This window comes from Homarus americanus, unplaced genomic scaffold (assembly GCF_018991925.1).
Source record: "Homarus americanus isolate GMGI-L3 unplaced genomic scaffold, GMGI_Hamer_2.0 scaffold55640, whole genome shotgun sequence".
Classification (NCBI taxonomy): Eukaryota; Metazoa; Arthropoda; class Malacostraca; order Decapoda; family Nephropidae; genus Homarus; species Homarus americanus.
The window spans coordinates 2,833,579-2,860,327 of NW_024713650.1; the positions used below are offsets into that span (position 1 = coordinate 2,833,579).

At 39.4% G+C, this 26,749-nt stretch overlaps 1 protein-coding gene across 6 annotated transcripts in view; it reads right to left on the minus strand.

The window, feature by feature from the left end:
• The window catches only part of LOC121873418 (WD repeat-containing protein 47-like), a 73,075-nt gene that overhangs the window by 1,734 nt on the left and 44,592 nt on the right, over positions 1-26,749 (minus strand). For 3 of the 6 annotated variants that reach the window (XM_042376984.1, XM_042376958.1, XM_042376968.1), the window contains 7 exons: positions 22,459-22,509; positions 13,225-13,394; positions 12,474-12,643; positions 8,329-8,499; positions 7,561-7,697; positions 6,985-7,204; positions 2,163-6,597 (listed from right to left, as the gene is read on the minus strand). In XM_042376984.1, coding sequence (XP_042232918.1) covers positions 6,452-6,597; positions 6,985-7,204; positions 7,561-7,697; positions 8,329-8,499; positions 12,474-12,643; positions 13,225-13,394; positions 22,459-22,509 — 1,065 coding nt within the window. In that variant the 3' untranslated portion in view covers positions 2,163-6,451. Of the gene's footprint in view, positions 1-2,162; positions 6,598-6,984; positions 7,205-7,560; positions 7,698-8,328; positions 8,500-12,473; positions 12,644-13,224; positions 13,395-22,458; positions 22,510-26,749 lie in introns of those variants that run through there. The other 3 variants (XM_042377004.1, XM_042376995.1, XR_006090238.1) reach the window with 2 other exon arrangements.

Genomic DNA, 26,749 nt, shown 5'->3' on the forward strand with positions numbered 1-26,749 from the left:
CTAGATTTTGTAGAGATTTCCAAGACAAGGTTAGTGTTCTTGGGCTCTTTTGGATTTCATAAATTTTTATGGTTTATGCACAGAATTTACTACAGAAAATTTTAAGTGTTGAAATTTGGCTTAAGTACTATACTCATTGAATGGTTGCTCTTCAAAATTTTGTTTACCAAGGCCTTGTGTTACTTCCAACACTCTTAATGTCTATGAGCTTCTCCATGCAGACCTTAGTAAGATTTTTAATGAAATTTGGAGACCATAATCTGTAGACGATTTCCTTTAATTCTTCTTATATGTACAGTAGCTAAAACAACTCTGTGCATACTTTGTGGGAAACAATATGAGACCATGTACGATAAATTTTGAGGGCTGTCACTAGTCACACCTGTCGACCCCCACCTGCACAGATAGTTGTTTTAGCTACTGTACATTATGTCTATTAAAAAATGAAACATTGTCAGAAAATCTTGGATAATATGGTTGAAAACTTGACAGAACTATGCCATCGACTGTCCCCTTTCAACACATAATTTACACAGCCAAGATTTATCAAAGAAATTCACTTATTGAAAACAAATGTTTGTTAGGTTTTTGCTGTCACTGATTATATTTGGACGAGACTTGCAAGAGTTTTATTGGTGATCCTTTTTAAATTACCGGTGATTTTCAGACCCATATCTTTGAAGACCAACTGTGTTACTAAAACTGAAAAAACAACTTTAATGATGTATCCCTTAGTATGGTTTAGATTCAGTCATATGTTCTTGCAAGGTAAAACTGTATAATGCCAGGGTTCTCTGTCATTATAAACATTCCATTTTAACACATGTGGGTGGGGGGAGGTTGAGTGGGGTGTGGGGAATTCTTAGCCTCCAGTTTAGGGTTAACGATCAACTCATCTACTGTATAATATGCCTATGGCTTGTCCATCTCTTTCTTTGTCATCATCATGTTCTTGTGCCTCTACTGAGCTCTACTGTATTTAGATTTTAAAGAGATACTAGTTCTATTTCACCTTTTTATTTTCATGTTTCCATAGATGATCAGTAGCTAACCAGCCAACACATGAAACTGTGGAAGACATCCACGGTAAGGCCACAAGATGGGAAATCTTCTCAATTAACTTAAGAGGATAAGGAAGACAGTGATGAAGCTATTAGTAATGATGATGGGGAGAGTGAAAGTGAAGGATCATGAAATGACATCTTCTTTAAAAATTTAAAGGTTAGCTATTTCTTCAGTGCCATCCATAAGCTTAATAGCTTTACAGTATTGTTGTATTTTTTCATAGAAATTCTGTCTAGGCTTAGCACTTGGTCAAGAATTCTTCATTCTACTTCTCTGCTTACAGTTATATAGAAATGTTATAGCTAGTACTGTAAAGGATTTTAGTATAACTAGAGAATTCTCCTCTTCACTGGGTGGTACCAGTCGAGTGGATACAACACTCGCCTCCTGTTCCAGGGGTCGGTAGTGCCATTCCCAGGCACTCCTAGTTCACCCAGTTGTAATGGGTACCTGAATTCACAACTTAGGGAACTGAATGGGGTCGAGAGCAGTACCGGCCATGCTGCCTCCTTATATACTGAAGGCTTAGTATACAGTGTGCTGCATCTTCACTGTCCCTAATGGGCAGACATGCCTATGGAACCCACTTTCACCTTTTTTTTTATCAGTAAGTAGTACTGTACTATGAAACTAGCTGACAGTTAGGTAGGTGTTGACAAGTAGTCAACTTTACTAGAACACAGTGATGATAATTTTTATGGTCCCTTTACTGTAAATTTTCAAACAACATTTTTGTATACTGTTATTTCCAGTCAACGTTATTAGTTGTTAACAATATAGCAAGATGAAAGTTTATGCTCTATAAATCTGTTTTGCAAGAGGGACAATTTGTCCTTCACTCTTAAGGGGCCACTTACGACTGTTCACTTGTGGGTGTTTAACCTCTGATAGCGGATGGGTCAAAAGTACCGCATGAAGGGTAGTACAGGTACTCTTGAAGTTCAGACCATGCGCAATGAATAGGTTAAGTACATCATTGTGATCTGACTCAATGTATAACATTATTGGGGAGAGGAGCACTTCCTTCAGATTAACAGAAGCCAACATGAACTGACAACCTATTTGGCATTGAAACCCAAATAAAGGAATCAAGAACAGATCATACATTCATTTATTAAATTACAGTAAGTATAAACAGATGTGAGAAAAAATAAACCAAATTCATTCATGAAAAGGAGACATAACCAGATTTACCCACTGAGCAACTAAATGACACATGGTTCAATATTTTAGTGACAAAAGTACACACAGCCCTATGTTTACTTGTGCCAACCAAGGAAAATATATAAAACTAAATATATATAACAAATGGTAGATGACAGCAACTCTTCAGTTCTTTGGAAAGCTGATTATGATAATTAATGGAATGCATATTTTCATGAAAAAGCTCTTAAGAAAATACCAAAGATGCTTTAGTTTACATTACCTAAACAAATGCTATCATCAAGAAATACAAGAGTTAAATGAAGCCTAAACATATGTGACTGAAAAGCTTCAATAAGATAAGTTACAAAAAATAGTTTACAATAGAGTATTAATTGCATATACTATATAATGAGAATTCACAAGTGTTTCTAAGGTAGAGTTGCCGATGAGATCACAGCACAGGAGTCAGGAAAGTTTTAAATACAGTACCTTAATTTACTTTCTTCTGGGTACACAGTACAAGTAAAAGGTCTCTCTGGTAGAGGGTAAGATATAATTTACAAAAAGGTTATTTTTTTATAGAAATTAACTATCAATTTAGTTTGTGGAAACAAATAAGTCATCAACTCTCTTGATATGTTTGTGACTTAAATATTTATCAGAAACAAGAATTCAGGAAACATTTTATGTACACAATACATAATAAAATTCCCTCTAAAATTATTTATAAAATATATATTTCACAAATACTTTATATTAAAGGCAAAAAAACTAAGTCTAGTTTATCCCACAAAGATTTTTATGTACGGTGATGTTTTGAACCCTCGACAATGTACAATATATTCTTCTTAGTTCACAGTTCATCTGAAAGTTATTATGACAATTGAGAAGGGGATAAGAGTAGACCAGAAAAGTACACTCAAAAAGAACAAAGTATAATATTTGCTTAAAAAAATATTGCAATATATCCCACACTGGGCACACATAATTGTGTTCAACTTTCTGAAAGTTGTAACGACGAGACCAAATTGGTGAAGATGAAGGAGTAGGTCAGAAAACTACACTCAAAAGGGGAAAACAATATTTTTACTTAAAAAAGTATTGTAATATATTCCACTTTGGATACACCTAATTGTATTTACATTCTTATCCATTTACCCTGCCCATGACTTTAGTTGGATATCAAATCCACATTGGGAAAAAATGCCCTGAATTGAGTTTCCACTTCATATATCTCTGGCTGGTATGCAAAATAGTTTCAAATCAATCTCAACTACTTTCCCTAAACTTTACCTTTTGAGACATTTAAAAAAGTTTATTTGTATATATATACTATATATATAAAGGATAAACTTCTGTAGGTAAAAAATATTTGCCAAGGACTTGAATTTATCTAACCGGGTAATAGTATATCGAAGGTCCCGTCAAATAAAGTCATTCATAGTAGTTGGGTATAGAAGCCTTTCTTGTATCCTGAGAACTGTCAATATATTTCTTAGGACAGTGAGAAAATATAGCATTTCGTTTCTGAAATACCACAGCTATTTTACGTTTTTTACTGAAAACTCGTTCAAAACATTTTTCAGACTTGTATATACAGGAATGGCTTTTATATCATATTTCCAATTGACTACAAAACTTTGTTGACAGTTACCGTCGATATGTCTCCAACAGACAGTAACTAGGCTAACGTGCTCGTGGCTCCATACCAAATATTTACATTCCTAGTGTGAGAGAAGATAGTGCAACTCAATTATAAAGCAAAGTGATGTTCGGATATACAAGCAAGTTCATTATGATTTTTTTTTCATGCAGCAAGTGAAATAAAAATCTGCAGTAATAATTACTAGAAACAGAACGGTACCTTCTCCCAGTGTTTTTATCTTTGAATATCAAGTTTTTACCAATTGTAATACAGTAAATACAGTATGGGTTACTCTTACTTTGCTAACTGTGAGCAACAGTGATCATCATACTCATTACACACCATATTAGTCTGTATAAATATACCAAACTCTTTCCTTCACAATCAATAAACACAGGAACAAACACAGAGATTCTATCTAATGACTTTTTGGTTCATTCATAATCTTATTTTCACACTATTTCTTAATAGTGAAAATAAGATGAACTCTCCCAGCAGTGAAGACGTGTCACTCCAGCAGAGTTGATATAATGAACACATTATATACAGAGAGTTGGAAGATTAACATCAACAATTACCAGCAGGTCATCATTACATTATACTTGGCGTGTTTACAATAAAGATGTACAATTGCACATTCAAAGTCACCTTAAAGCATGCCAACAATATATATATATATATATATATATACTGTATATATACTGGCAGTCATGAGCTTTTTCATATTCAACCAATAAGGTTGCATATGTTTAACTTCAGATAAACTTACATTTTGTAGTTACTGTACTTTTACTGCCAATAATTAAGTTTGACAACAAGTAACTACTTAAAAAAGTGAAACACTAAATGCTGTTCATCACCTACAGAATAAAACCTGTTAAATTCTCACCCAACAAAGGAGATATTTTTTCTTTCCTTACACCCAGTCACATTTTCTCCCTGAATAAGCTATGTTACCATCTTTACAAATAACATGAAGACCCCACCATTCCAACAATACCATATACGGTACCAGTAAATAATAATTTAAATAAAAATAGCATCTATATTCTGATGAATTTAGTCAGTCTATTACACCAATATGAAGAAAATGGAGGCAAAGAAGAATTAACTGACTAAACATGACTGAAATGTTACATACAGGAGGTCCCCGGGTTATGTACGCCCTACTTACGAACATCCGCCGACACGAACGAGGTCCCATACAGTAAAAACTTTAAATTGACAGCACTTTATTTACCCGATGACTTACATTTTACTTTCATTTACTGTATTTTGTTATTCTATTTCTTGTTTTCTCTTAAATTAAGTAATTTTAGATGTACAATATATAAGGACTTGGGCAATGGTATAGTGGGATTTTTAACATTGTTCTGTAAGTACAGTATGCACATAGCATGTGTTCCAACTTAGGTACATTTTAGACTTAAGAATGTCCCCAGGAACAGAACTCGTTTGTAACCCGGGGACTGCCTGTATTCATCAATTACTTCTATCCTGAGCTTTTTCTTTACTAAAAAAATCTAATCCTATACAGTATATATAAACTGTGGAACATAACAGAGCATTCAGAGACGACAAAATTTTTATTAAGTACTAATTTTCAATACCTAACATTGAGTTTCCATTAGTATTAAACCGAAACAAATGTGAAAGTAAAAAAAAGTTCCATCTTTAGCAAAAAATTGTATATTCCTAATTAAGTTTTATAGATTTCATATTCTACAAAATATCTAAAGAAGATTTCACCAACTTTCAGTAAGACATAAACAGGGAGATGTATTATATAATCAATGACATAAACCAAAATACAGTACAGATATATTCACAAAAGATCTGTTTTCCACATGTTAAATTTAAATGCTAGGGTAATTTTTTTCCCATTACAATGTTCAGGAACTTTAAACTTGTTCAGCACAATGGACCTAAAACTCATGCAATACTCTCAAAATGAAGCATCATATCACATGCTCAATCATAATTTCAAATATCAATGACAGAGTAAGCCTAAGCACACCCTGGCTTGATTTCATTTACCTGTTATACATCCTTTGTAACTTTACTTCAAAAATTTCCAAACCATTCTATGATAATTAAATAGCCTTCAACTATACTTAATTTAAACATTTATCTGGATATAAGCTTGGCGACTAAAGATACCATACAGAACTATTATCACATTGAATTCTCACAAAAATTTTCACATGTATTCCAATACAGTATGCCAATAGCCTATATTAACCACTTGAGTGAATTCTCTCAGAAGACTGTACTCCAAGAAAAGGTTTCCACATCACACCACCACCATGCCACAGATGAAGGGACAATACTTGGAAAAAATCGGTCAAACTATACACTTATGAGACTCATTTGCACACACAAATATCTTTACCTCTCGAGTGAATCCATAAACTTTCAGAAGACTTGATTTCATTACCATCCTTGCAGAGGTAAAGACATTTTGTTACGTGGACTTATTATTGTTAAGTGAAATATTAAAACTGCAGGAGAACCAGTTTTATACATCATATTTTATACATACCTTGTCAGGGACGAGTACAGATCAGACTGAGATATTCAAGCTTGAGACCCAAGTTATACAGGAGGCAAAGCCCACAGTGTACACATCTTATCTGCAGAAGTTGAGATGAAGGAGAAATCTGAGGGGTGCCATCGACCAGAGATGACCTTATCTTGGTGTTCTGCCACGACGACACTGGGTAATGGCAGTGTCAGGTCACCTAAGAATGAAGAAAATAAGCACTGTAATGATATCTGGCAACCAATCATTTGACAGGCAAGAGAGAGGAACAAATGCTGTAAATGAAGGATGAAAGAATCTATATATGCCAGTACTGTACAGCTATACAGTATAATAAACTGATAGATTAAACTAAGATAACCTGGTCATCTGTGAAAGAGACACTATACTAATGGTTCTATCATAATTTTAACATCCACTCTTCTACTTTACCTTATCCCTAGGTTCAAGTATCTCTTCTGTTGCACTAAGAGGAATATCCCACATTTTCTTTAAAGTATATTTTCTAAGCAAAATCACAATAGCATTCTAGATTAGGAATACATGTACTGTTCAATAACCATCTATAAATTCTTTTCTGACCCACCTTGAAGATCAGTAAGGACGAGCTTATTGTCATATCCTGCAGTGAGTAGATAATACGCAGAGGGTGAGAATCTGATAGAGCGTACATCTGAGGAGTGTGGCCGGAATGCCTGGATACAGCGGGACCCACGAACATCATATAGAGAGCAGACCGAATCCTCATGACCAGTTACCAGGAGTCTACCACTTGGATCCACACACACAGAAGCCACAGGAGCACCCTGTTCAAATAGAAACAGTTATTTTCTCAAATATATTTTAGATGCACAGTGAACTGAGATGAAACACTAAATCATTGTCCAATGAAAGTTAATGTGAGGAAGTGTGTACAGTATATTGTCACTAAATAGACAATTTCTTAAATTACTGAATGTATAGACAACATGCCTAGTAGTCAGTTTAGTATCAATAATAGATTTTCTATACAGTACAGTACTTGAAAATTTAACTATGGTTAATAACTGAAATGCTTGGGAAAGATTGTTAAGCTCTTTTTAGATGTTAATGTCTTAGGATGAATTGTGCCAAGATTACACAACACTAGTATTAAATTACTGCATCATATTCATTCACATACTGGTTTAGTAGGTGTAGCTGCTGGTGTGATAACATTAACGCAGCCCCTAGTTCGCAGGTCCCAGAAACGCACTGTTCTATCCTGTGAGCCAGACACAAACATGGCTCCTCCCCATGTGTGTAGAGCAAGGATGTGACCTGCCAATGAGTATGGAAATATTAAAAAAAAAAAAAAAAATTCAAATGTTGCAAAATAAAATATGGAGTCTGAATTATACATGCAATTTAACTCTTAAAGTTTTTCTGTTCATAAATTTCCTTACCTTATATAAAGGAACACTATCTGTCAATTGCTTCTTTGTCAATTCTACTGTAATCATTCACTTGCTCATAAAATTCAAAAGTTAACAGTATAGTGCAAACTATACTATTAAACTTAATACTGTACAGTTAAATCACAATAATTTGTAACTATAAAATTTGATATTTTCAGAAAATCCTAGTTTCAAAATTTGGATGAGTATAAATTCCATTAAACAACTACTTTTATGTAAAAAATTGGGGTGAATTCCACAAATACTAAATTATCTTACTCTCAATCATATCACTCTATAATCACTTGATATACCTAATACAGTACTGTACTGCAATTAGTTGCCCAAACTACCGTAAGTAAGAGGGTGGGGGAAGGGATGTCTGTATTCGTCAAAAGTCCAGACTACCGGACATACAGAAAAAGAATGTTTTTATCCCAATACGTATTTAAGATAATATGTTCTTTGGTATAAGTTAACTAACACTGTCTTCACTATGTGTGCCTACTGCTTACCTGTATGTCCTGAGAGAGCTTGGAAGGGGGTACCAGTAGCACAGTCTGTAACATATATCTTGCAGTCTCCAGCACCACCAGAAATGAGTAGAGATGACTTGTTGCTTGTGTCTTCAATGAAGCACATGTCCCGCACAGTTCCATCATGCATTGTAAGTTCAACCTCTTGGCCTGTACAAGAGATATCAAGGTTGAAAATAGTATTGAGTGTTTCTTCTTCATTCAAATATAATTTTTGTCTTTCTTTCTATCAGTTACCCATTCCTTATTATCAAGCAAATGGGTTTATAAAAGCTATGAGAATATCCTGAGGGTAAGGAAGATGAAATAAAATAAGATACATTTCCATCGCTGATACGACCTATACAGGAAGTGTCCTGTCCCATGTTATACAGGTATCTATTTGTCCTGGAATACTGGTAATTTCACAAAATGATCTTAATGCAGGATAAAAGGTTGTAATTCAGGCCAGCAAATATTATGGCTCATACCCTGCTTTATGTTCCTTGACACAACTGGAAGCTGTCCGTGTGAGATATGATACAATTCATAAAATGCCTTTGGAAGCAGAGTTAAAATGCATAAGGAAATTCAGCATATGTACAGTATATAAAATCAAGACAAATGTGTTCCATATTATAGTATAATCAAATTAGCCAAGGCATATGATTTAAAGTTGACAGTGAAATGACTTGTCAAGATACTGGAGAGACAGAGAGAGAGCGCCAAAACACTACAGCACATTACAAATTCCAAGGCATGTGTTTCATATCTGAACTGATTCAGCTGAGGCACACCAAAACATGGCCCAAAACAGTGACCCTACACTGGAAAAGAGGAAGATCAGTTCCTAAAACTACAACCCAAGCAATATTCCCCCTCAATAATATAACCCTAGCACAGAACCTATACTGAAAATTACCAATATAAAGTTCACACAGCACTAACTAATAGCTAAGTAAATTGTCAGATATTTACTCCAATTAACATTTTCAAGTTTTCTTTTATCCACAACCTTTACACCTTCCTTATCAAACACAATGATAGTTATGACTAAGAGGCCTTCTTACATACTACGTATGCTTGACATTCTATTTTCAAAAACTATCCTCGTCTCTTCTTTTCACTAGGTATCACTATTGTTTGAAAATTATGATTCAGGTTTACAGTCACATTGTCACATCTATTACCTATACAATATTCAAGGTAATCCAGAATGTTTGGTCGTAAACTTGTCATTACATATTACACAATCGGTTACATGTGAGTTATTTTCAGCAGGTGGCTAGAACAAATGATCTATAATGGATTTCTATGTAGTAAACTTTATATGGTAAATAAGGAAACCAATAAATTTTATCTTCATAGAAATTTGGGTTTTTGTGAGAGGTAATTTTCACTAACATTACATATACTGTACCAATACAGTATATTGTATACTGTACTGTATAGCCGGAATGGATCAAAATAGTCTAAGAGTACAGTAAATGTTGAATTTATATTGACAACTGCAACAATAATGGCGCATACAAGGGGCAGAAACAAGAGTAAATTTCTAAAGGGGTTCCAATAAGACGAAACAATTAGCCGTTCAATGGAGTGAGTGTGCAAACCAGGTGGTTGTAATACTTGAAGTCACTGTACTGTATATATTATCTGGTCCTTCTAACTCCACTCTTTGTTTAGAGATACAAGTGCTTCAGCTACTTTCTTGTCACTTTCGACAAGTTTCTTACATCAGTCTTCCATACATTTCCCTTTCCATTCACTTGACCCACCCACACAAATAAATAAATGTCTAAAGAGGCAAAATAACCACTGGCTGTAGTTATTGGTTTATAGAGAACATTACACTATTGTTGAATAAATCATCTATACCATAACATAATATCTTTCTTCTTCTTGCTGGTTCACTTTATGACAACAAATCTATCTAAATGAAAAGTTGTTTCCCACCTCTGATTTAGGAAAACACATGCAATAATTACAGTACTTCAGAGTGTCAAGTCACTGCACATCACTTCATCTTCTACTGTTGATGACCTAAGAAGAAAAGCATAAAGCATCACAGAGGACTTCCACATGCTAGTTTAGCTGTTACATAATGGAAAGGATTTGCTTGTTATTCCTGTCACTACTCACCTTCAGTACAGTAAATTTGTGTACAGTATCCAAGTAAGGTGTTAACTGCAACTATAATCAATTCATACTGGGACTTGACTCCAGTACAGTACTAGAGAGCATTGGTCCCAGGTTATTACAGTTGCAATATTTTTACGCAAACACTTCGTAACTATCACCCATACCTAGTTTGACAATATCACCAGTCATTAAGACACTATGTATGGTACTGTATTACTAACAACAACATCTCAATGTACTAACACTACTGCTCCTATGTAAAACGGCATAAAGCTTGGAAAGAGAAGCCTACTTTGCTAACTTCTAGTGTAAATTGTCCGGCTGTTTGCTCGTGTTCAGCGGCCATGCTCGTCTCTCATAAAAAACAAGATAGTACAACCTTGCTCTAATGTACACAGAATAAAATGTATAAATTATAATTACTACACCATATCCTTGTTAGATTTGCTACCATTGTTACTCCATCTCAACTAAACAGATGAATCAATAAGGAGGAACAGATGAAGGAAACCTCACAAAAATGTACAGCAAACAAGATCATGATAACTATAATTAAAACAAGAAAAAGAAACTGCAATAAACCCATTCATCATCAACACACACAGAAGAATACATAGTTTTTTTTTTACTGTGTTTGTCATCAGCAGTGACAACTCTCCTCACTTCCCATATCTGTATCTTGCCAGCATTTGCCATAAGCATCCTCATGTTTACACACACTTTTCTAAATGAATAACTTGTTCAAGCTTAAAGCATGTAAGAAAAGTGACAGGGTGAACAGAGAAGATCTGAACAGAGATACATAATAAAACAGAGGGTAGGGAAGCCTCTCAGGGCAGAATGGTTGTATGTAAACAAAAAAGACAGATTGCTCAACAGTATTCACGGCAGCTTGAATTAGAGTACGGGTACTGCTTATATGCTAGCTAGAGACAATGTTGTAGAAACTGGTAAATAAAATAATAAATATTGGACAGTGTGTCAAAAATACATGTTGATCTTTTTTTCTTCCTACACTCCCCCCACAAATTTGGATATCTTTTATTCATTCACTTCATCTAATGCATTCTGAAAACATGCACAATTTGTGGAACATTATGCATCTAAGCCATCCACATATACAGTATATGATAAAGGAGCCAAGAGTAACAGAAATCTAGGCATGTGTATGAAAGGCTGTCTGGTACACTTTTCATCACAGCAAAAATCTAAACTTTAGGGGGAGAGAGAGAGATTCAAAAGTCTTTAATGGGGTTACGTTGTCAGACGGGGCACAACACTCAACACAAATTATGTGAAAGATTATAAACTTAATTCTTTAGGGATATGTAAGAATTTTTTATCAACCTTCAATATGGCTATTCCCCCCCCCCCCCACACATATCACCATCCCTGCTAAGTGCTCTCCCTTATGTTTCAGTCCATCCACAGTTTCTATACCTACAGAAAACAAACAAAACTCTTCAAAAATAATAGAAAAAAATGAGTAGGTACTGTACTTGCTATCAAAGCTTTACTATGGACTGTACAGCTTATATATATTTATAATAAAAATAAGTACTGTATTACCATAACCATGATTTGATTGAAATAAAGGATTAATGACAAATACAGTAACTGCCTAAAACTTTAATCTGATCCACAAGAGAAATAAAAAGGTATATAAAATAAATAAGAGGTGGGGTGAGTATATCAAGGTTGTACTATACATGCTCAATTATGCTAGTGAAGAAGTTATAAAAAAAACTCCAGTTGTGAGTTACATAAGGAAATATAAAAAAGATATAGCAGGATCTTACTCTGAGAACTTTCATCTTCATCACTGTCTGTTAAGTGGAAATATTTGTAGTATTAGTAAGAGAACAACATCTGGTCATTATACTTGAATGCAGCAACATCTGAGGTACCGATTACTGTACACCTACGATATATATTACTGTATATTCTTCAGCTATCATTACCTCCACTACAGTACTACAGAGACAAGACTGACTGTTACGAACCATCCATATTGCACGAGTCGGGGTTGAATCTCATGAGCTTAACGGTTTTGTCGTTGGAACCGGTGGCCACCAGGTCACCGAGGGGACTCCAGGCCAGGCAGTAGATAGAGCCTTTGTGATGCTTAGTGCGCTTGAACAACACTGTTGGCTGATAGGTAACGTGATCCACTCTGTGTGGAAGACATTAGTTGTTGTAGTCTCAGCACATCTTCCCTATGGTTGTTTTAGTTAAAAGTTGTATTGAATACTGTACAGTACAGCAAGCTCAACAGCTACAATATCTTTAACACATGACAATAAATATTAATAAGTACTGAAGTAGTGTGTGTGTGTGTGTGTGTGTGTGTGTGTGTGTGTGTGTGTGTGTGTGTGTGTGTGTACATGTGTGTGTACATGTGTGTGTGTTACTGGACCAATTGATTGTAAAGCAACCAATATGCCTGGTTATAGACTAATGGTCTGAGGGCTACATGAGGCCCTCAGGGAGGTTTCATATGGCTCTCGAAACTACTTTATATGTGGATTATTACGTAATGTTTCTACACTTATCCTGATTAAGGTTAATGTGTGGCCCTCATCACACAGTTGCCCATCTAATGAGGCTCACTTATGACATTGATTGAGCACCACTGCTCTACAGTATGGTGGTGAAATGAAAAACAATTACAACAGAGATGATGCAGTGATGTATGTTTTAAGTGTCCACATTATGTACAATATTGTTTGTGACTTTATACCATACTGTACCAACCTGAGGTCGGATAACTTGGGGTAACTGCAGATACGGAGAGTTTTGGAGTTAGAACCAACAGCATAGAAACGGCCGGATGGGTGGAACTCGGCACAACGCACGGCTTGGACATCTTCCAGTGCCGTGACTGCCAGGAACCTTGGCTTGGCTTCTCCATCCTTGTTACCAGTCTGGAGAAACAAAATTACTAATTAGAAAAAAGTACAATAAAGTATTATCTAAACTAATATTTTTACAGCACAAAAAAAATATATATTTATATATACTGTACTATATATATACTATATATATATGGCTTTCAATCTGTCATGAAAATAAAACACACTGCTTTATGCAGTTGTCTTTTAGATCAGAGCATAAAATACTGTATCAACTTGAGAGAGGAGTACTGTACCACCACATAATGCTTTACAATGACTGCTTCTATTCTGCCACATAATTACTGCACTACAGGTATCTATAAAATCCAATTTGAATTACTGTATCAGAAAGGCTAAAAGAGAAAACAGTGACAATGAGTGATACAGCTCTATACCTTATAAGTCTGCTTAAGGGGCTATCACACTGTGCACATTCCTCAGGAGAATATGGCTATACAATACTGCTGTTCTCAAATTTTTCATCTGAAAATTGAAATATGAGGAAAATGGAAAGTATGGGAGTTTCAGGCAAATTGCGACTGCATTTTGGGTCCAATTGAGGTTCTATATTACTGTACGTTATACATGTATATAAAATACAGTTTTATGTGGTTCTAATGCAAATGTATTATCATTAGAATATTTTTTATACACACATATAAAAATTACAGATACGACAGCATTACATTTGACTTTTGTTCATTACCATTGAGTGTGAGGCAGCATGATTCTCAAGCCTCACTAATTACTTGGACAAGGGACTCAGAAATTTTTAGCTGATGGAGGCTCTCCTTAGTCTATTGGGACATGTAAGGAAAGTTTGAATGGTGATTTTCCTATGGATACAGCACAAAGCTTTTGGACGACCCACCATATTTGTCAGTGTTTTGTTCTGTGCGACGGTGATACTCGAACAACGTTACAACTGACTATGTGATTGGAAAAAATGTTCTTCTGATCAACAATGACGAAATGAGAACCAAGAACGGCAGATGTTTTACCCAGTGTGATAACTCCTTTACTAACTGATAATTCTGAAGCTTTAATGTGATTCATCTGTACCAAGAGGTGGGTTATGACAGTTCAGTTTTTGAGACAACTCATGGGAAATAGCTATAGTGAGTCCTCAAGGAAAACTTCCTCGGTGAGTGTTATCACAAATGGCTTACGATTGACGACCGAACCCAGGTTGACACAAATTTTTTTACCTATACAGTATACTTTAAAATGGGTAACTTAAACTGACCAAGGGATTTTTCCTATGAGAGACCTACCTACGTGTTATGACACATATGGTTTACACATTAAATCCACCACCCACAGCTTACCTTGGCTGGGTCCTCCATAGTGCCCATCTTGACGTGAGTGGTGAGGCAAGAGGAAATCTAACTAGACACTCTTAACAAATACACTGACGCCACAACTCCACCACCTGCACCGACTTTCCTGTGGCATTCACTCGAAGCACAGCACTGGTGTACAAGGCGTTCACTGACACTACGACACTCGCCCCTCCTTCCTGCCGTGTTCACTTGGATTCTCTAGAAAACTGTTTGCTGCTGTTCTTTAGGGGTGACTGAGGCCGGCCACGAAGGGCACAATTCCTACAGCTGTCAAAAAACGTCAGAATCATAAATTGCGTTTGTCGAGAAAGTTGTATTAAAGGTGTTTCAACTTGTTGGCTTTCACTGTTCCTTGTCACTAAGACTTTCATGAACATCTGACCTAAAAAAAAGTCTTATCAAACACTTGTTCACAAACCAACACTCATAAACCGTGACTCATAAACCAAGACATCTAAATAAGAACTCATAAACCACAATGACTCACAAACCACAACTCCAATAAATAGTGACTCAAACCACACAGGTACAAACACTGACTCATAAACAACAATAACAACAACAAACAACAACTATAAACAGACTAATTAAAAAAACCCACATCTACTACAAGATGACGACCGACTTTAGCCACAATGGTCATAAAATGGTTAATACAGATCCTCTTATGGTGCTCCCTCTATTATGCTTGCGAGGTCAAAAGGTCAAAGTCAACACGTATTTACAGTACACTTCCGCGGCCGACTTGTTTACAGAAACCTCCTCACTAGCTGTCAGACACACACCACAAAATAACCTAACTACATTATAAACAAGATTGCTTTATCCAACACCTGTACCCTCTCTCTCTCTCTCTCATTAGTAGTACTGGGGTCCATTAGTAGTACTGGGGACCATTAGTAGTACTGGGGTCCATTAGTAGTACTGGGGTCCATTAGTAGTACTGGGGTCCATTAGTAGTACTGGGGTCCATTAGTAGTACTGGGGTCCATTAGTAGTACTGGGGTCCATTAGTAGTACTGGGGACCATTAGTAGTACTGGGGACCATTAGTAGTACTGGGGACCATTAGTAGTACTGGGGTACTCCATTAGTAGTACTGGGGGGGACCATTAGTAGTACTGGGGTCCATTAGTAGTACTGGGGACCATTAGTAGTACTGGGGACCATTAGTAGTACTGGGATCCATTAGTAGTACTGGGGACCATTAGTAGTACTGGGGACCATTAGTAGTACTGGGGTCCATTAGTAGTACTCAGTTATTGTAGAGTACTGGGGACCATTAGTAGTACTGGGGTCCATTAGTAGTACTGGGGACCATTAGTAGTACTGGGGTCCTAGTACTGGGACCATTAGTCCAGTACTGGGGACTGGGACCATTAAGTACACCATTAGTAGTACTGGGGTCCATTAGCAGTACTGGGGACTATTAGGACTGGGGCCTATTAGAACTGGGGCCTATTAGAACTGGGGCCTATTAGAACTGGGGCCTATTAGGACTGGGGCCTATTTGTACTGGGGCTCGGTTGGCCGGTGGGACTTTGACCATCTGGTATATACGCCTCCCACAACCCATTACTGTCCCAACCACCAGACGGCCGCTCTACCCCACACACTTCCGCCACCTGTATCTGTCTGTCTGTCATCACCACACACACACACACACACCGTAACACCATCTATTCTATACTACGTGGAAGAGACAGCTCCGTTACGTGGCAATTTCCATAAACTTTACACAAAACCAACTCGAGAATCCTATCATAGTACTACATATAATGGAGAATTAACAAGACAAATCTGATTACAATGAGAAATCTGCCGAGTCTAATCCCAGTTTAAAGTGGTATATAGTATTTGTTAAGTATTTATATGGTATAGGAGGGGGTAGATGTACTTATTAGCGGGGGAAAATCAATACTTGGGAGTTGGGGTGGGTGGGGTGGGGTGGGGGAGCATGGTAGGTGGGGAATGGGATGGGGTGGGGTGGTGTAGACTCTTAAAAGTTAGTAAGATAAATATTCCTCGTAAATGGAGACACAAGAATACACTTAACTAGCTGACTTATACTAAAAAAAAAAAAACACCCCAGAAAACAACAGCATTGAAATTACACTAAGATTAACTAGATACGTTTTACTCAGCACCAGTCACAGTAAGGAGATAAAATGGCGAATATTTGGATCTATTATCAAGATTTGTCTGGTGTTCAGTGGGTGTTTCTTGACGAGGTAGATAACTGGGTGCTATTTGGGTGCTATTAGGGTGCTATTAGGGTGCTATTTGGGTGCTATTTGGGTGCTATTGCTAGAGGTATTAGTCGTGATTTTGCTTAAGTTAGTTAATAAAAAGCATTATTTCATGTTCACAGTAAGTAACAGACAGGTTAAATTAATGTGTGCACGCAACAAGGTCTACACGCACCATGGTCTACACGCACCAAGGTCAACACGCACCAAGGTCTACACGCACCATGGTCTACACGCACCATGGTCTACACGCACCAAGGTCTACACTCACCATGGTCTACACGCACCATGGTCTACACGCACCATGGTCTACACGCACCATGGTCTACACACATCACCCCATCTACAGTTTTAACTATGAATCTGTTTTTTAGTCACAGTATCAACTAAACAATACCGACCCGTTCAATGTATTGTCTAATGACTCCCCAAACTATCTTTACAAAATAGTTAAGTGTATATATAGGATAATAAAGGCATAATTTACGATTCAACAGAGAAATATATTAAGTGACTAACTGATGCTAAAGGTACGATAAAAAAATAAATAAATAAAATAGCGAGACATTTTCATTGTGCTAAGGTATCTAAATGACCAGTTGTCCAACCCCTCCCCCCCCCTCCCCCAGTCATCACCAAGCTGGGAGTTTAACATGATGTAAGCTGCTCGTCAAAGTTAAGCTGTATCGTGCAGTAATAAAAGGGCGAGAGACAGCGTGTGTCATCATAATCATGCAGCGGCGTTTGAACTGGCTGGCTGGCTGGCGGCTGGCTCCCTGTATGATCTTTTGTACTACACACACACACACACACACACACACACACACACACTAATATCTCCAATGATAGTGTCGCCTCGGAATATCTGAGCGTGTGAAGATGGAGGACTTTCCCAGGAGGAGGAGGAGGAGGCACCAGCGTCCCACTTTTCCCTCCTCCACCACTACCAATCACACTTTCTCATCCGTCTAACCTAACCTAACCTAACCTAATCTAACCTAACCTAACCATCCCCCCTATCATAAATATTAACCTTACCTACCTCCCTTACCTTAATTTTACCCCTTGAGTACGATGATTTAACCCCCGCGTGAGTTAGTTAACATACGTCCTCACATCTTAGTTTAGAAGGGAAAATAAACGTAGGAACTTCTGAGAATCCATTTTTGTGTCGTAGTTTAAGTGAGACAGATGCGTTCTCACATCTCCAATTAAGGGAAAAAAAACTCATGCAGGATCTTCTGAGAAACTGGAGAAAGCCGAGGGGCCTTTCCTTCCCGGGCCTTGGACACACACACACGGCAGCTCAGGTAGGTGTGTGTGTGTGTGACTGAAAGGTTTGGCAAAATTAAATGCTTCTTTGTGGTGACTTTCCCGCTTCCTGGTTCTATCTATCAAAGTAATGTTTAAGCGTCCTCTTAAAAGGTTCACAGATAATAAAACACCAATGATTTTTCGGTCCCACAGACAACAGACAGACAGACAGACACAGGGAAAGGCCAGAGCGACTCAAGAGAGGTGTATAGATCGTCGGCTTGAGTACCTATGGCTATAATAATAATAATAATAGATGCGACATTTTAACAACAACAAAATAATAAGAGACAACATTAACACCTCCATACCCCCCCCCCCGAAAATCCAAACTCCGAGTCCACGAACGAGTACAATAATGGTCACCGCACAAATTCGCTTTCTACACTTGTGATGATACGATTATTATTTTTTTTAAATTACGTTTGTTTAATTTATTACCAAACGTTCCTGTTTGAGATTTAACATGGTAAAAAAGGGACGAGATGGTACGTAATAACGAAGCCATTGTGTAATTTGTGGACACCCTCAGTAGCAGACGCGCTGGTAGTGGTGGCGATGGGAGGGCAATGGCACGAGGAAGGGAGGGGGGGACTAAGGGAAGGGTGTGGGGGAGGAGAAGAAGAGGTGGAGACGAGGTAGGACTTCCCGACTAAGGAGGGAGGAACCATCATCATCTCTCTGGGTGTGTTTGTTGTGTGGCTGGAGCGACTGTGTTTGTTTACATTTTTTCGCGCCAAATATTTACCCACCCAAAAAATCCTTCCTGGCTATAAACATGAAGACGGCTGGTGAGACATAACTTCGTCGACGGGAAAGCTACTGGGTTAGATGAACGATTCTCAAGAGACTCCGTGCAATTAAAGCTTTCAGTCTCTAGCTGTGAGGTTAAGCAAACATCATAGCTTTTAGTCGGTGTAGAGTCTCGACACAAGATTGACGCCATTTTGTGAAGTGAGTGGATACTTACTCATGTCTACAGGCAAGGGGGAATTTAACATAGGAACCAAGGTGATACCCCATTAACTTTCTGTAATGGGGCGGGGGAGGGAGGAAGGGGGTTTAAGGGGAAGGAGGAAGGGAGGAGGAAGGAATAAAAGGGGAGGAGAGGAAGAAAGGGGAGGGAAGAAGGAATAAAAGGGGAGGAAGGAATAAAAAGGGAGGGGAAGAATAAAAGGGGGGAAGGAATAAAAGGAATAAAGGGAGGAAAAGAATAAAAGGGAGGGGAAGAAGGAATAAAGGGAGGGAAAGAAGGAATAAAGGGGAGGGGGAAGAAGGAATAAAAGGGGAGGGGGGAAGGAATAAAGGGGGAGGAAGAAGGAATAAAGGGGAAGGAATAGGGGGAAGGAATAAAAGGGAGGGAAGGAATAAAAGGGAGGGAAGGAATAAAAGGGGGAAGAAGGAATAAAAGAGGGAGGGAAGAAGGAATAAAAAGGGGGGAAGGAATAAAGAAGAAGAATAAAGGAGGAGGGAGGGAGGAGGAGGAGGAAAGGGGAGGGAGGAGGAGGAAAGGGGGGGAGGAAAAAGGGAGGACAGAGGACAAAACATCAATAACATACCTACAACAACCATCTTAACAACACCTCCAGTGATTAAAGGCAGTACACTTACGGTCATTCACACGGTAAATTAAGTCAAGGGTAATTAATTCACTTCCTTCCCTCCCTCTTTCTGCTTCTCCCTCCTCCAGTCCCCTTCCTCCCCCTCTCTCTTCACCTCCCCTTCCTCCGTACACTCATCTTACCCCTATGGTAATTAACGTGACAAGGTGTACAAGCAACCATAGCCACCACAACACCAGATCAACCAACCCAAACCAACCACAAATTTGACGCCCCTACAACCACACTACTTTTACTACTACTGCTGCTATTACTATTTTTACTACAGCAACTATTACTACTAGACCGCTGTTGCTACTATTAATAAAAAAACAAGGGGTGTCTTAGAAGGCTGAAGGCATGTTAGGGTCATCATACAATACCAAATCTTCAGTAAACCGCCTTAACACACACACACAACACAACACACACACACACAGGACACACACACACAGGAAATACAGTGTTTTAACGTAGACAGAACATGAACCAGCAAGCCACTGAACCACACTACCACCACACGGGTTCACAAGGTACAAGTGAACCACGAACCAATGACTTCACGAAGACCATACTAGTACCGAAGTCAATGAACCACACATTATATTGGCGAACCGGGGCGATATTCTAAGCCTAAGGTCACCAAACACTAGGACCACTTAAGTGAACCGCGGAATTCAGAGTTAACGAAACAATAACGAGAAAGTTTAAGACGAGAGGTAATTCGTCCACCCACCACCACTCTTACACCAACACTGAGGTGAACCGAACCATTTCGCTACGTCACTCCCACCCCCACACCCACCCCCACCTTCCTCCCCGCTGGTGGTGCTGCTGCCACCATCACCTCCACCATACTTCCGACACCTTCACTATTACCACCACCACCACTACTATTACCACTACCTCCAATTCTACCACCTCACCTCCACTTCCCTTTCAACACCACTTCTACCACCTCACCACCACTACACTCCTGCACCAACCACACCCCTCCCCTCCCCCCCAAACATTACCATTACCAACATGCCAACTGAACCAACTAGATACGGTATCTTCCAAACGACTTTGTAAGAGCTACACTAACTAATAATTTTTGGGGGGAACCACAGTAATTTTCCTCAGTCCCGTCGGAGAGTTTCAGAGATACTATCGCCTCTTGGGAGACACAGGGACGATTATTTGTCCTCTGAAGGTGACCAATGTAGAGGGTAGTTTGGTTAAATAAGTGCTTGCTTACTTCCTCTTTTAACTGGAGGTTGTGTGAATGTATCTAACTGGCACTTACTGGAGAAGCAAGAATGTCCCAAAATGCTTTACAACAGTTAATTCAAACCCGTGAGAATGTGTCTATCTCGTCAACTAAAAACATGAAAACAATGGTGGCTGCTCAAGAGATTACAGCGTTCTATATTCCCCATGAGAATAAAAGAAACGAGAACGCATTTAACTGAATCACTTAAAGTTACGACACAAGAATGACGACGAAATCACACCATGACCCTTAACTAAATACCAGTTAGGGGATAAACAAAAGACAAACGCCAGAGTAAGTTAATGAAAGGTAATTAGCAATCCGTCTTGGTGGCAGGGAAACGCAATAACAACAACACCGCTAACGGAAACTCAACGTCCACACTAGCCAACACTCCTCCCACACTATACCGATCATGGAGACCTTCGCTATGCCAATAAGATGATCAGGAAGGAGTGAATAAGCCAACACGAAAAACAGGAGGAAGTCAATAATGCTCTGCAAGACGTAACACCCAAACGTGACGCGTGCAATGCTTCCTAGACACCAGCTGACTCACGTCGTGTTTACTCGCGCCCGTTTTCTATAAATATACTTTGTTTTCTTTTTTACGGGCGAGAGGACAGCGGAAGGGAGACTCTTCCTTCCTTCCTTCCTTGTTCTCACGATGTACCGGTGGAGCAGGTTTAAGATGTGTATGTGCGTGTGGCGTAAAATAATGTGAGAAGTAATACGTTAGTGTCAGGAGAGAGAGAGAGAGAGAGAGAGAGAGAGAGAGAGAGTATAAGCTGGCAGGGCAGTTCATTGTTCAAAAAGAATCGCTGTGTCACTTACGCACAAAAAAGTCATTAATTTTACTTACATCCACCAACCTCTCCATCTATTCACCTATCTCTACCTCTCCATCCATCTATCTATATATCAACCCACTTATCTATACCCATACATCTATCGATCTCTCCATCTATCCACCTACTTATCTCACCACCTCTCCAACTATCCACTTATCCACTAGGTCAAGTCTTACCTTTAACTGAGTGATTCCTGATGTGTGATCCAGGAACCGTACGTGTCCAAGAAGGAACCGTACGTGTCCAAGAAGCATCTTAGTAAGGGTTCAGCGAGAGAGAGAGAGAGAGAGAGAGAGAGAGAGAGAGAGAGAGAGAGAGAGGAAAAAGATATAAACAAGAAATAACAATAACAAACAAAAGAACAAAAAGAAAATAAGCGAGAAAGAGAGAGAAGAGAAACTAACAAGGTCACCCCCAGCCCTGCCCTCCTGATCGTGACCTCTCTTGACCCACTAACCTTGACCCCATGACCCGGCACTCACCCTCATAGGTCGCCGCCTGACCCTCTCGTCCACCAGGAGTTGGAGCCTTACCTGCAATAATAACAACATTGATAATAATGATAATAATAATAATAATAATAGTAATAATAGTAGTAGTAATAATAATAATAATAATAATAATAATAATAATAATAATGATGGTAATAATAATAGTAATAATAGTAATAATAATAATAATAATAATAATAATAATAATAATAATAATAATGATGGTAATAATAATAATAATGATACTGGAAATAATGATAATGATATTGACAATAGTAATAATGATAACAGTAATGAGAAAATTACTAATGATAATAATACAATAAAAATAATAGTAATAACGATGCTAATAAAAACACTAATAATAATAATAATAATAATAATAATAATAATAATTAACAGGCCCTTAAATGTTAGAATTGGGCCAGAGTCCTAATAGGCCACCCCAATTAACCTGACTTAACTACCTATTCTTAGTGGTTAAGTTAGGTTAGATTGGGTTAGGTGAGGTTAAGTCAGGTCCCATTTTCTTTGATTTTTGCGTGTGTGATGTGTGACGTCAGACCCAAATGCCTGACCTGTGCCGAGATACAAACAAACAAACAGAGAGAGAGTGCATTAGTCACCACGTGCAAATGTCATATAGTATTTTAAAGACACGCACAAAATACATGGTAACACCCTGATAATATATACACAGGTAAGGTAACGTTAATAAGTTAGGTTAGGCTGGGTTAGGCTGGGTTGGGTTAGGCTGGGTTAGGTTAGGTTAGGCTGGGTTAGGTTAGGTTAGGTTAGGCTGGGTTAGGTTAGGTTAGGTTAGGCTGGGTTAGTAGGTAAGGTTAATAAGTTAAGGTAGGTTAGGTTAGGTTAAGACGAGACTGCAGCCAAGCAAACTAGACCAAAAACCCCTCATTATCACCCCCCTCCCGTCATTAGGAAACGACAAGACACACTTATGAATATACAAGAGAAGCGGTAATAAGAAAGCGGTGTTCCAGATGACGCAAATAATATATCAAATAAATTCTGGCCGAGATTGAGGTCACGAGACGGCGTGCAGAGCACCCACACCCACACACACGAGAGCGAGGGCGGCGTGCGTAACAACACACACCCCAGCGTAGTGAGTGTTTGTAGACGCGTGGCACAGAACAGGTTATCAAAACAGGTGGGTGGGATGGGTGGGTGACGGTCATCCAAACACGGTGACCTTCAAGAGACGACTGGATGATGGGAGTATGAGGGACCATTAGGCAGATCAAGATGTCGTGTGTGTGTGTGTTTGTGTGTGTGTGTGTGTGTGTGTTTATCTAACTCTGCTTTCGGAGGTTATAATAAATAGCCATACTAGCAACCCCCTCAGCTATTAATGTCCTACAAGTAGATGATGATGACATGAACACGAGGGAGGAGGGGGGGCAGGCAGGGGGGTCTGCATGTCTGACGTCTTCATCCAGCAGAGGAAATATAAGGAGTTGGTGGTGTGTGAGGTGGTGGTAGGTTGAGTGAGTTGAGTGTGGTGAACGTTACTGACAAGACTCATCAAGTGCCTAACACGGATATGACTGGTGGGGGGTGGGTGGGGGTGGGTGGGTGGGGGAATGACGTAATGCGAGACGAGGTGATGGGGGAATGTAAAGAGGCAGAGGATACAGGGGGAGGGGAGAGGATACAGGGAGGGAGAGAATAACGAAAGGGAGATGGGGGTGAGGTTACAGGGGAAGAGGAGGGCGTGAGGGAAGGAGGAAAACAAAAACCCCTCTATGATAAACACACACACACACACACACACACACACACACACACACACACACACTCTGTAGTGCCCTATGTTAAATCTTCTGACCAAATTCCCATAAACAAACTCTAAATATTCTACGTGTTGATGTGGGTGGGTGGGTGGGTGGGTGGTGTGGGGTGGGGTGGGGTGGGGTGGGGTGGGGTGTCCTGGTCTAAGACAGCGTCGCCTACCACACCATATAAGGCCATCACAAGCTCACTCAACACCCAGACCACGCCACTAACACCATCATCACTACTACCACCATTACCACGATCCATTTGTATCACATTACCACCACCACCACCACCACCACTACCACCACCACCACCACCACCATCACCACTACTACTACTATTACTGCAGCTCACTTGTTCTACCTGCATTACTATCTCCCCTATCCAACAACTATTCATGTACAACAACCACTACTACCACCATCAATCACCTGTCCTTACCTACACCACCACTACCACCATCAATCACCTGTCCTTACCTACACAACCACTACCACTATCAATCACCTGTCCTTACCTACACCACCACAACCACTACCACCATCAATCACCTGTCCTTACCTACACAACCACTACTACCACCATCAATCACCTGTCCTTACCTACACCACCACAACCACTACCACCATCAATCACCTGTCCTTACCTACACCACCACTACCACCATCAACCACCTGTCCTTACCTACACCACCACAACCACTACCACCATCAATCACCTGTCCTTACCTACACACCACCACAACCACTACCACCATCAATCACCTGTCCTTACCTCACCACCACACCACTACCACCATCAACCACCTGGTCTACCCCAATGACTCACACACGGGGCTACACCTCTCTGTCAAGGTCCTCTGGATTCTTCAAGACCCGTATTCCAAATCTCTCTCTCTCTCTCTCTCTCTCTCTCTCTCTCTCTCTCTCTCTCTCTCTCTCTCTCTCGTTTAAGGGACAGTCTCTGTGATATCCCTGGTTGGAATCTTAATATGATAGCTTCAGTGTGCCAGGAGAGAGTCTGATATCTTAAAGTTGTTTAAAATTACCGTACGGTGTTATTTAAGAATCCCGGTCAGATTCGGAGTGACAAAAAAGTTCCTAAGATCAATTTTCCCGCGTAATTCAAGACGTTAGAACGTACCATACCTGAACGTACCATACCTGGCTACTTTAGGTAAATAACGTACTAAGAATAGCGTAAACATAATATCAACATTACAATGAGACAGTGTTTATAATTCGTTCTGCAGTTACACCTGGTCCAGTGGTTGATGCATTTTGTGAGATGTGGCACCACTGTGTAATGTTCATCCTGAGTCTGGCTACTATTGTGATGTTCCTTAAGAGTTTTAATAACCATGTCAACAAACACAGAGTTGCCACACCTCATAAAACACCCCAGTTACTGTACTAGGTATAAGTGTAAGCAACTGTACCTCCTTGCACTATCAGATAAGAGGAATTATTCATGATAGGAATTCTGCAGGAAAATCCGGGATACACAGTCATTATCATCATCATCATCGTCATTATTATCACCACGCTTGTCTACACACCTCAGCGCCAAACACCACTCGCTTGTTTTGCTTTGTTTTCCCGCCAATGGCATATCCGTCAACGCAATCAACAAACCAGTTTTATATGGTCACAAAGCCCTTATAGAAGTGACGTGTAAAAAATTAAGATAAAAAAATTCAAGTTTAGATATGGGGTTAAGGGACATATAGATGAATTATATTATCCATATGTGGTGTGGGGGGGGTGTGGGGGTGTGGTGGGGGGTGGGGGTGTGGGGGGGGTAGGTGTGTGTGTGTGTGTGGGGTGGGTGTGTGGGTGTGTGTGTGTGTGTGTGTGTGGGTGTGTGTGTGGGTGTGTGTGTGTGTGGGTGTGTGTGTGTGTGGTGGGTGGGTGTGAGGTGGGTGGGTGTGAGGTGGGTGGGTGGGGAGGTGGGTGGGTGGGTGTGGGGTGTGTGTGTGGTGGTGTGTGTGTGGGTGTGGGTGGGTGGGTGGGTGGGGGTGGGTGTGGGTGGGTGGGTGGGTGGAGTGGGTGTGTGTGGGTGTGTGGGTGGGTGTGGGTGTGTGTATGTGAGGGGTGTGTGTGTATGTGGGTGGGTGGGTGTGGGTGGGTGGGTGTGTGTGGTGGAGAATACTGACTAGGGGTTAAATAGTCCTCCATACTTGGTGTTATCTGGTAACTATTTCCGGGTCGCTTATGTGACTGGGTTTTAGCTGGTGAACGCTACCCTAACCTAATCTAAACTAACCTAAACCGAACTAGTTGGCAGACAGGTGGTAATATAGACAGGCAATGACACAGACAGGTGGTGAGGCAGACAGATGGTAATGCAGACAGGTGGTAATGTAAACAGGTGGTAATGTAAACAGGTGGTAATGCAAACAGGTGGTAATGCAAACAGGTGGTAATGCAAACAGGTGGTAGTGTAGACAGGTGGTAATGCAAACAGGTGGTAATGCAAACAG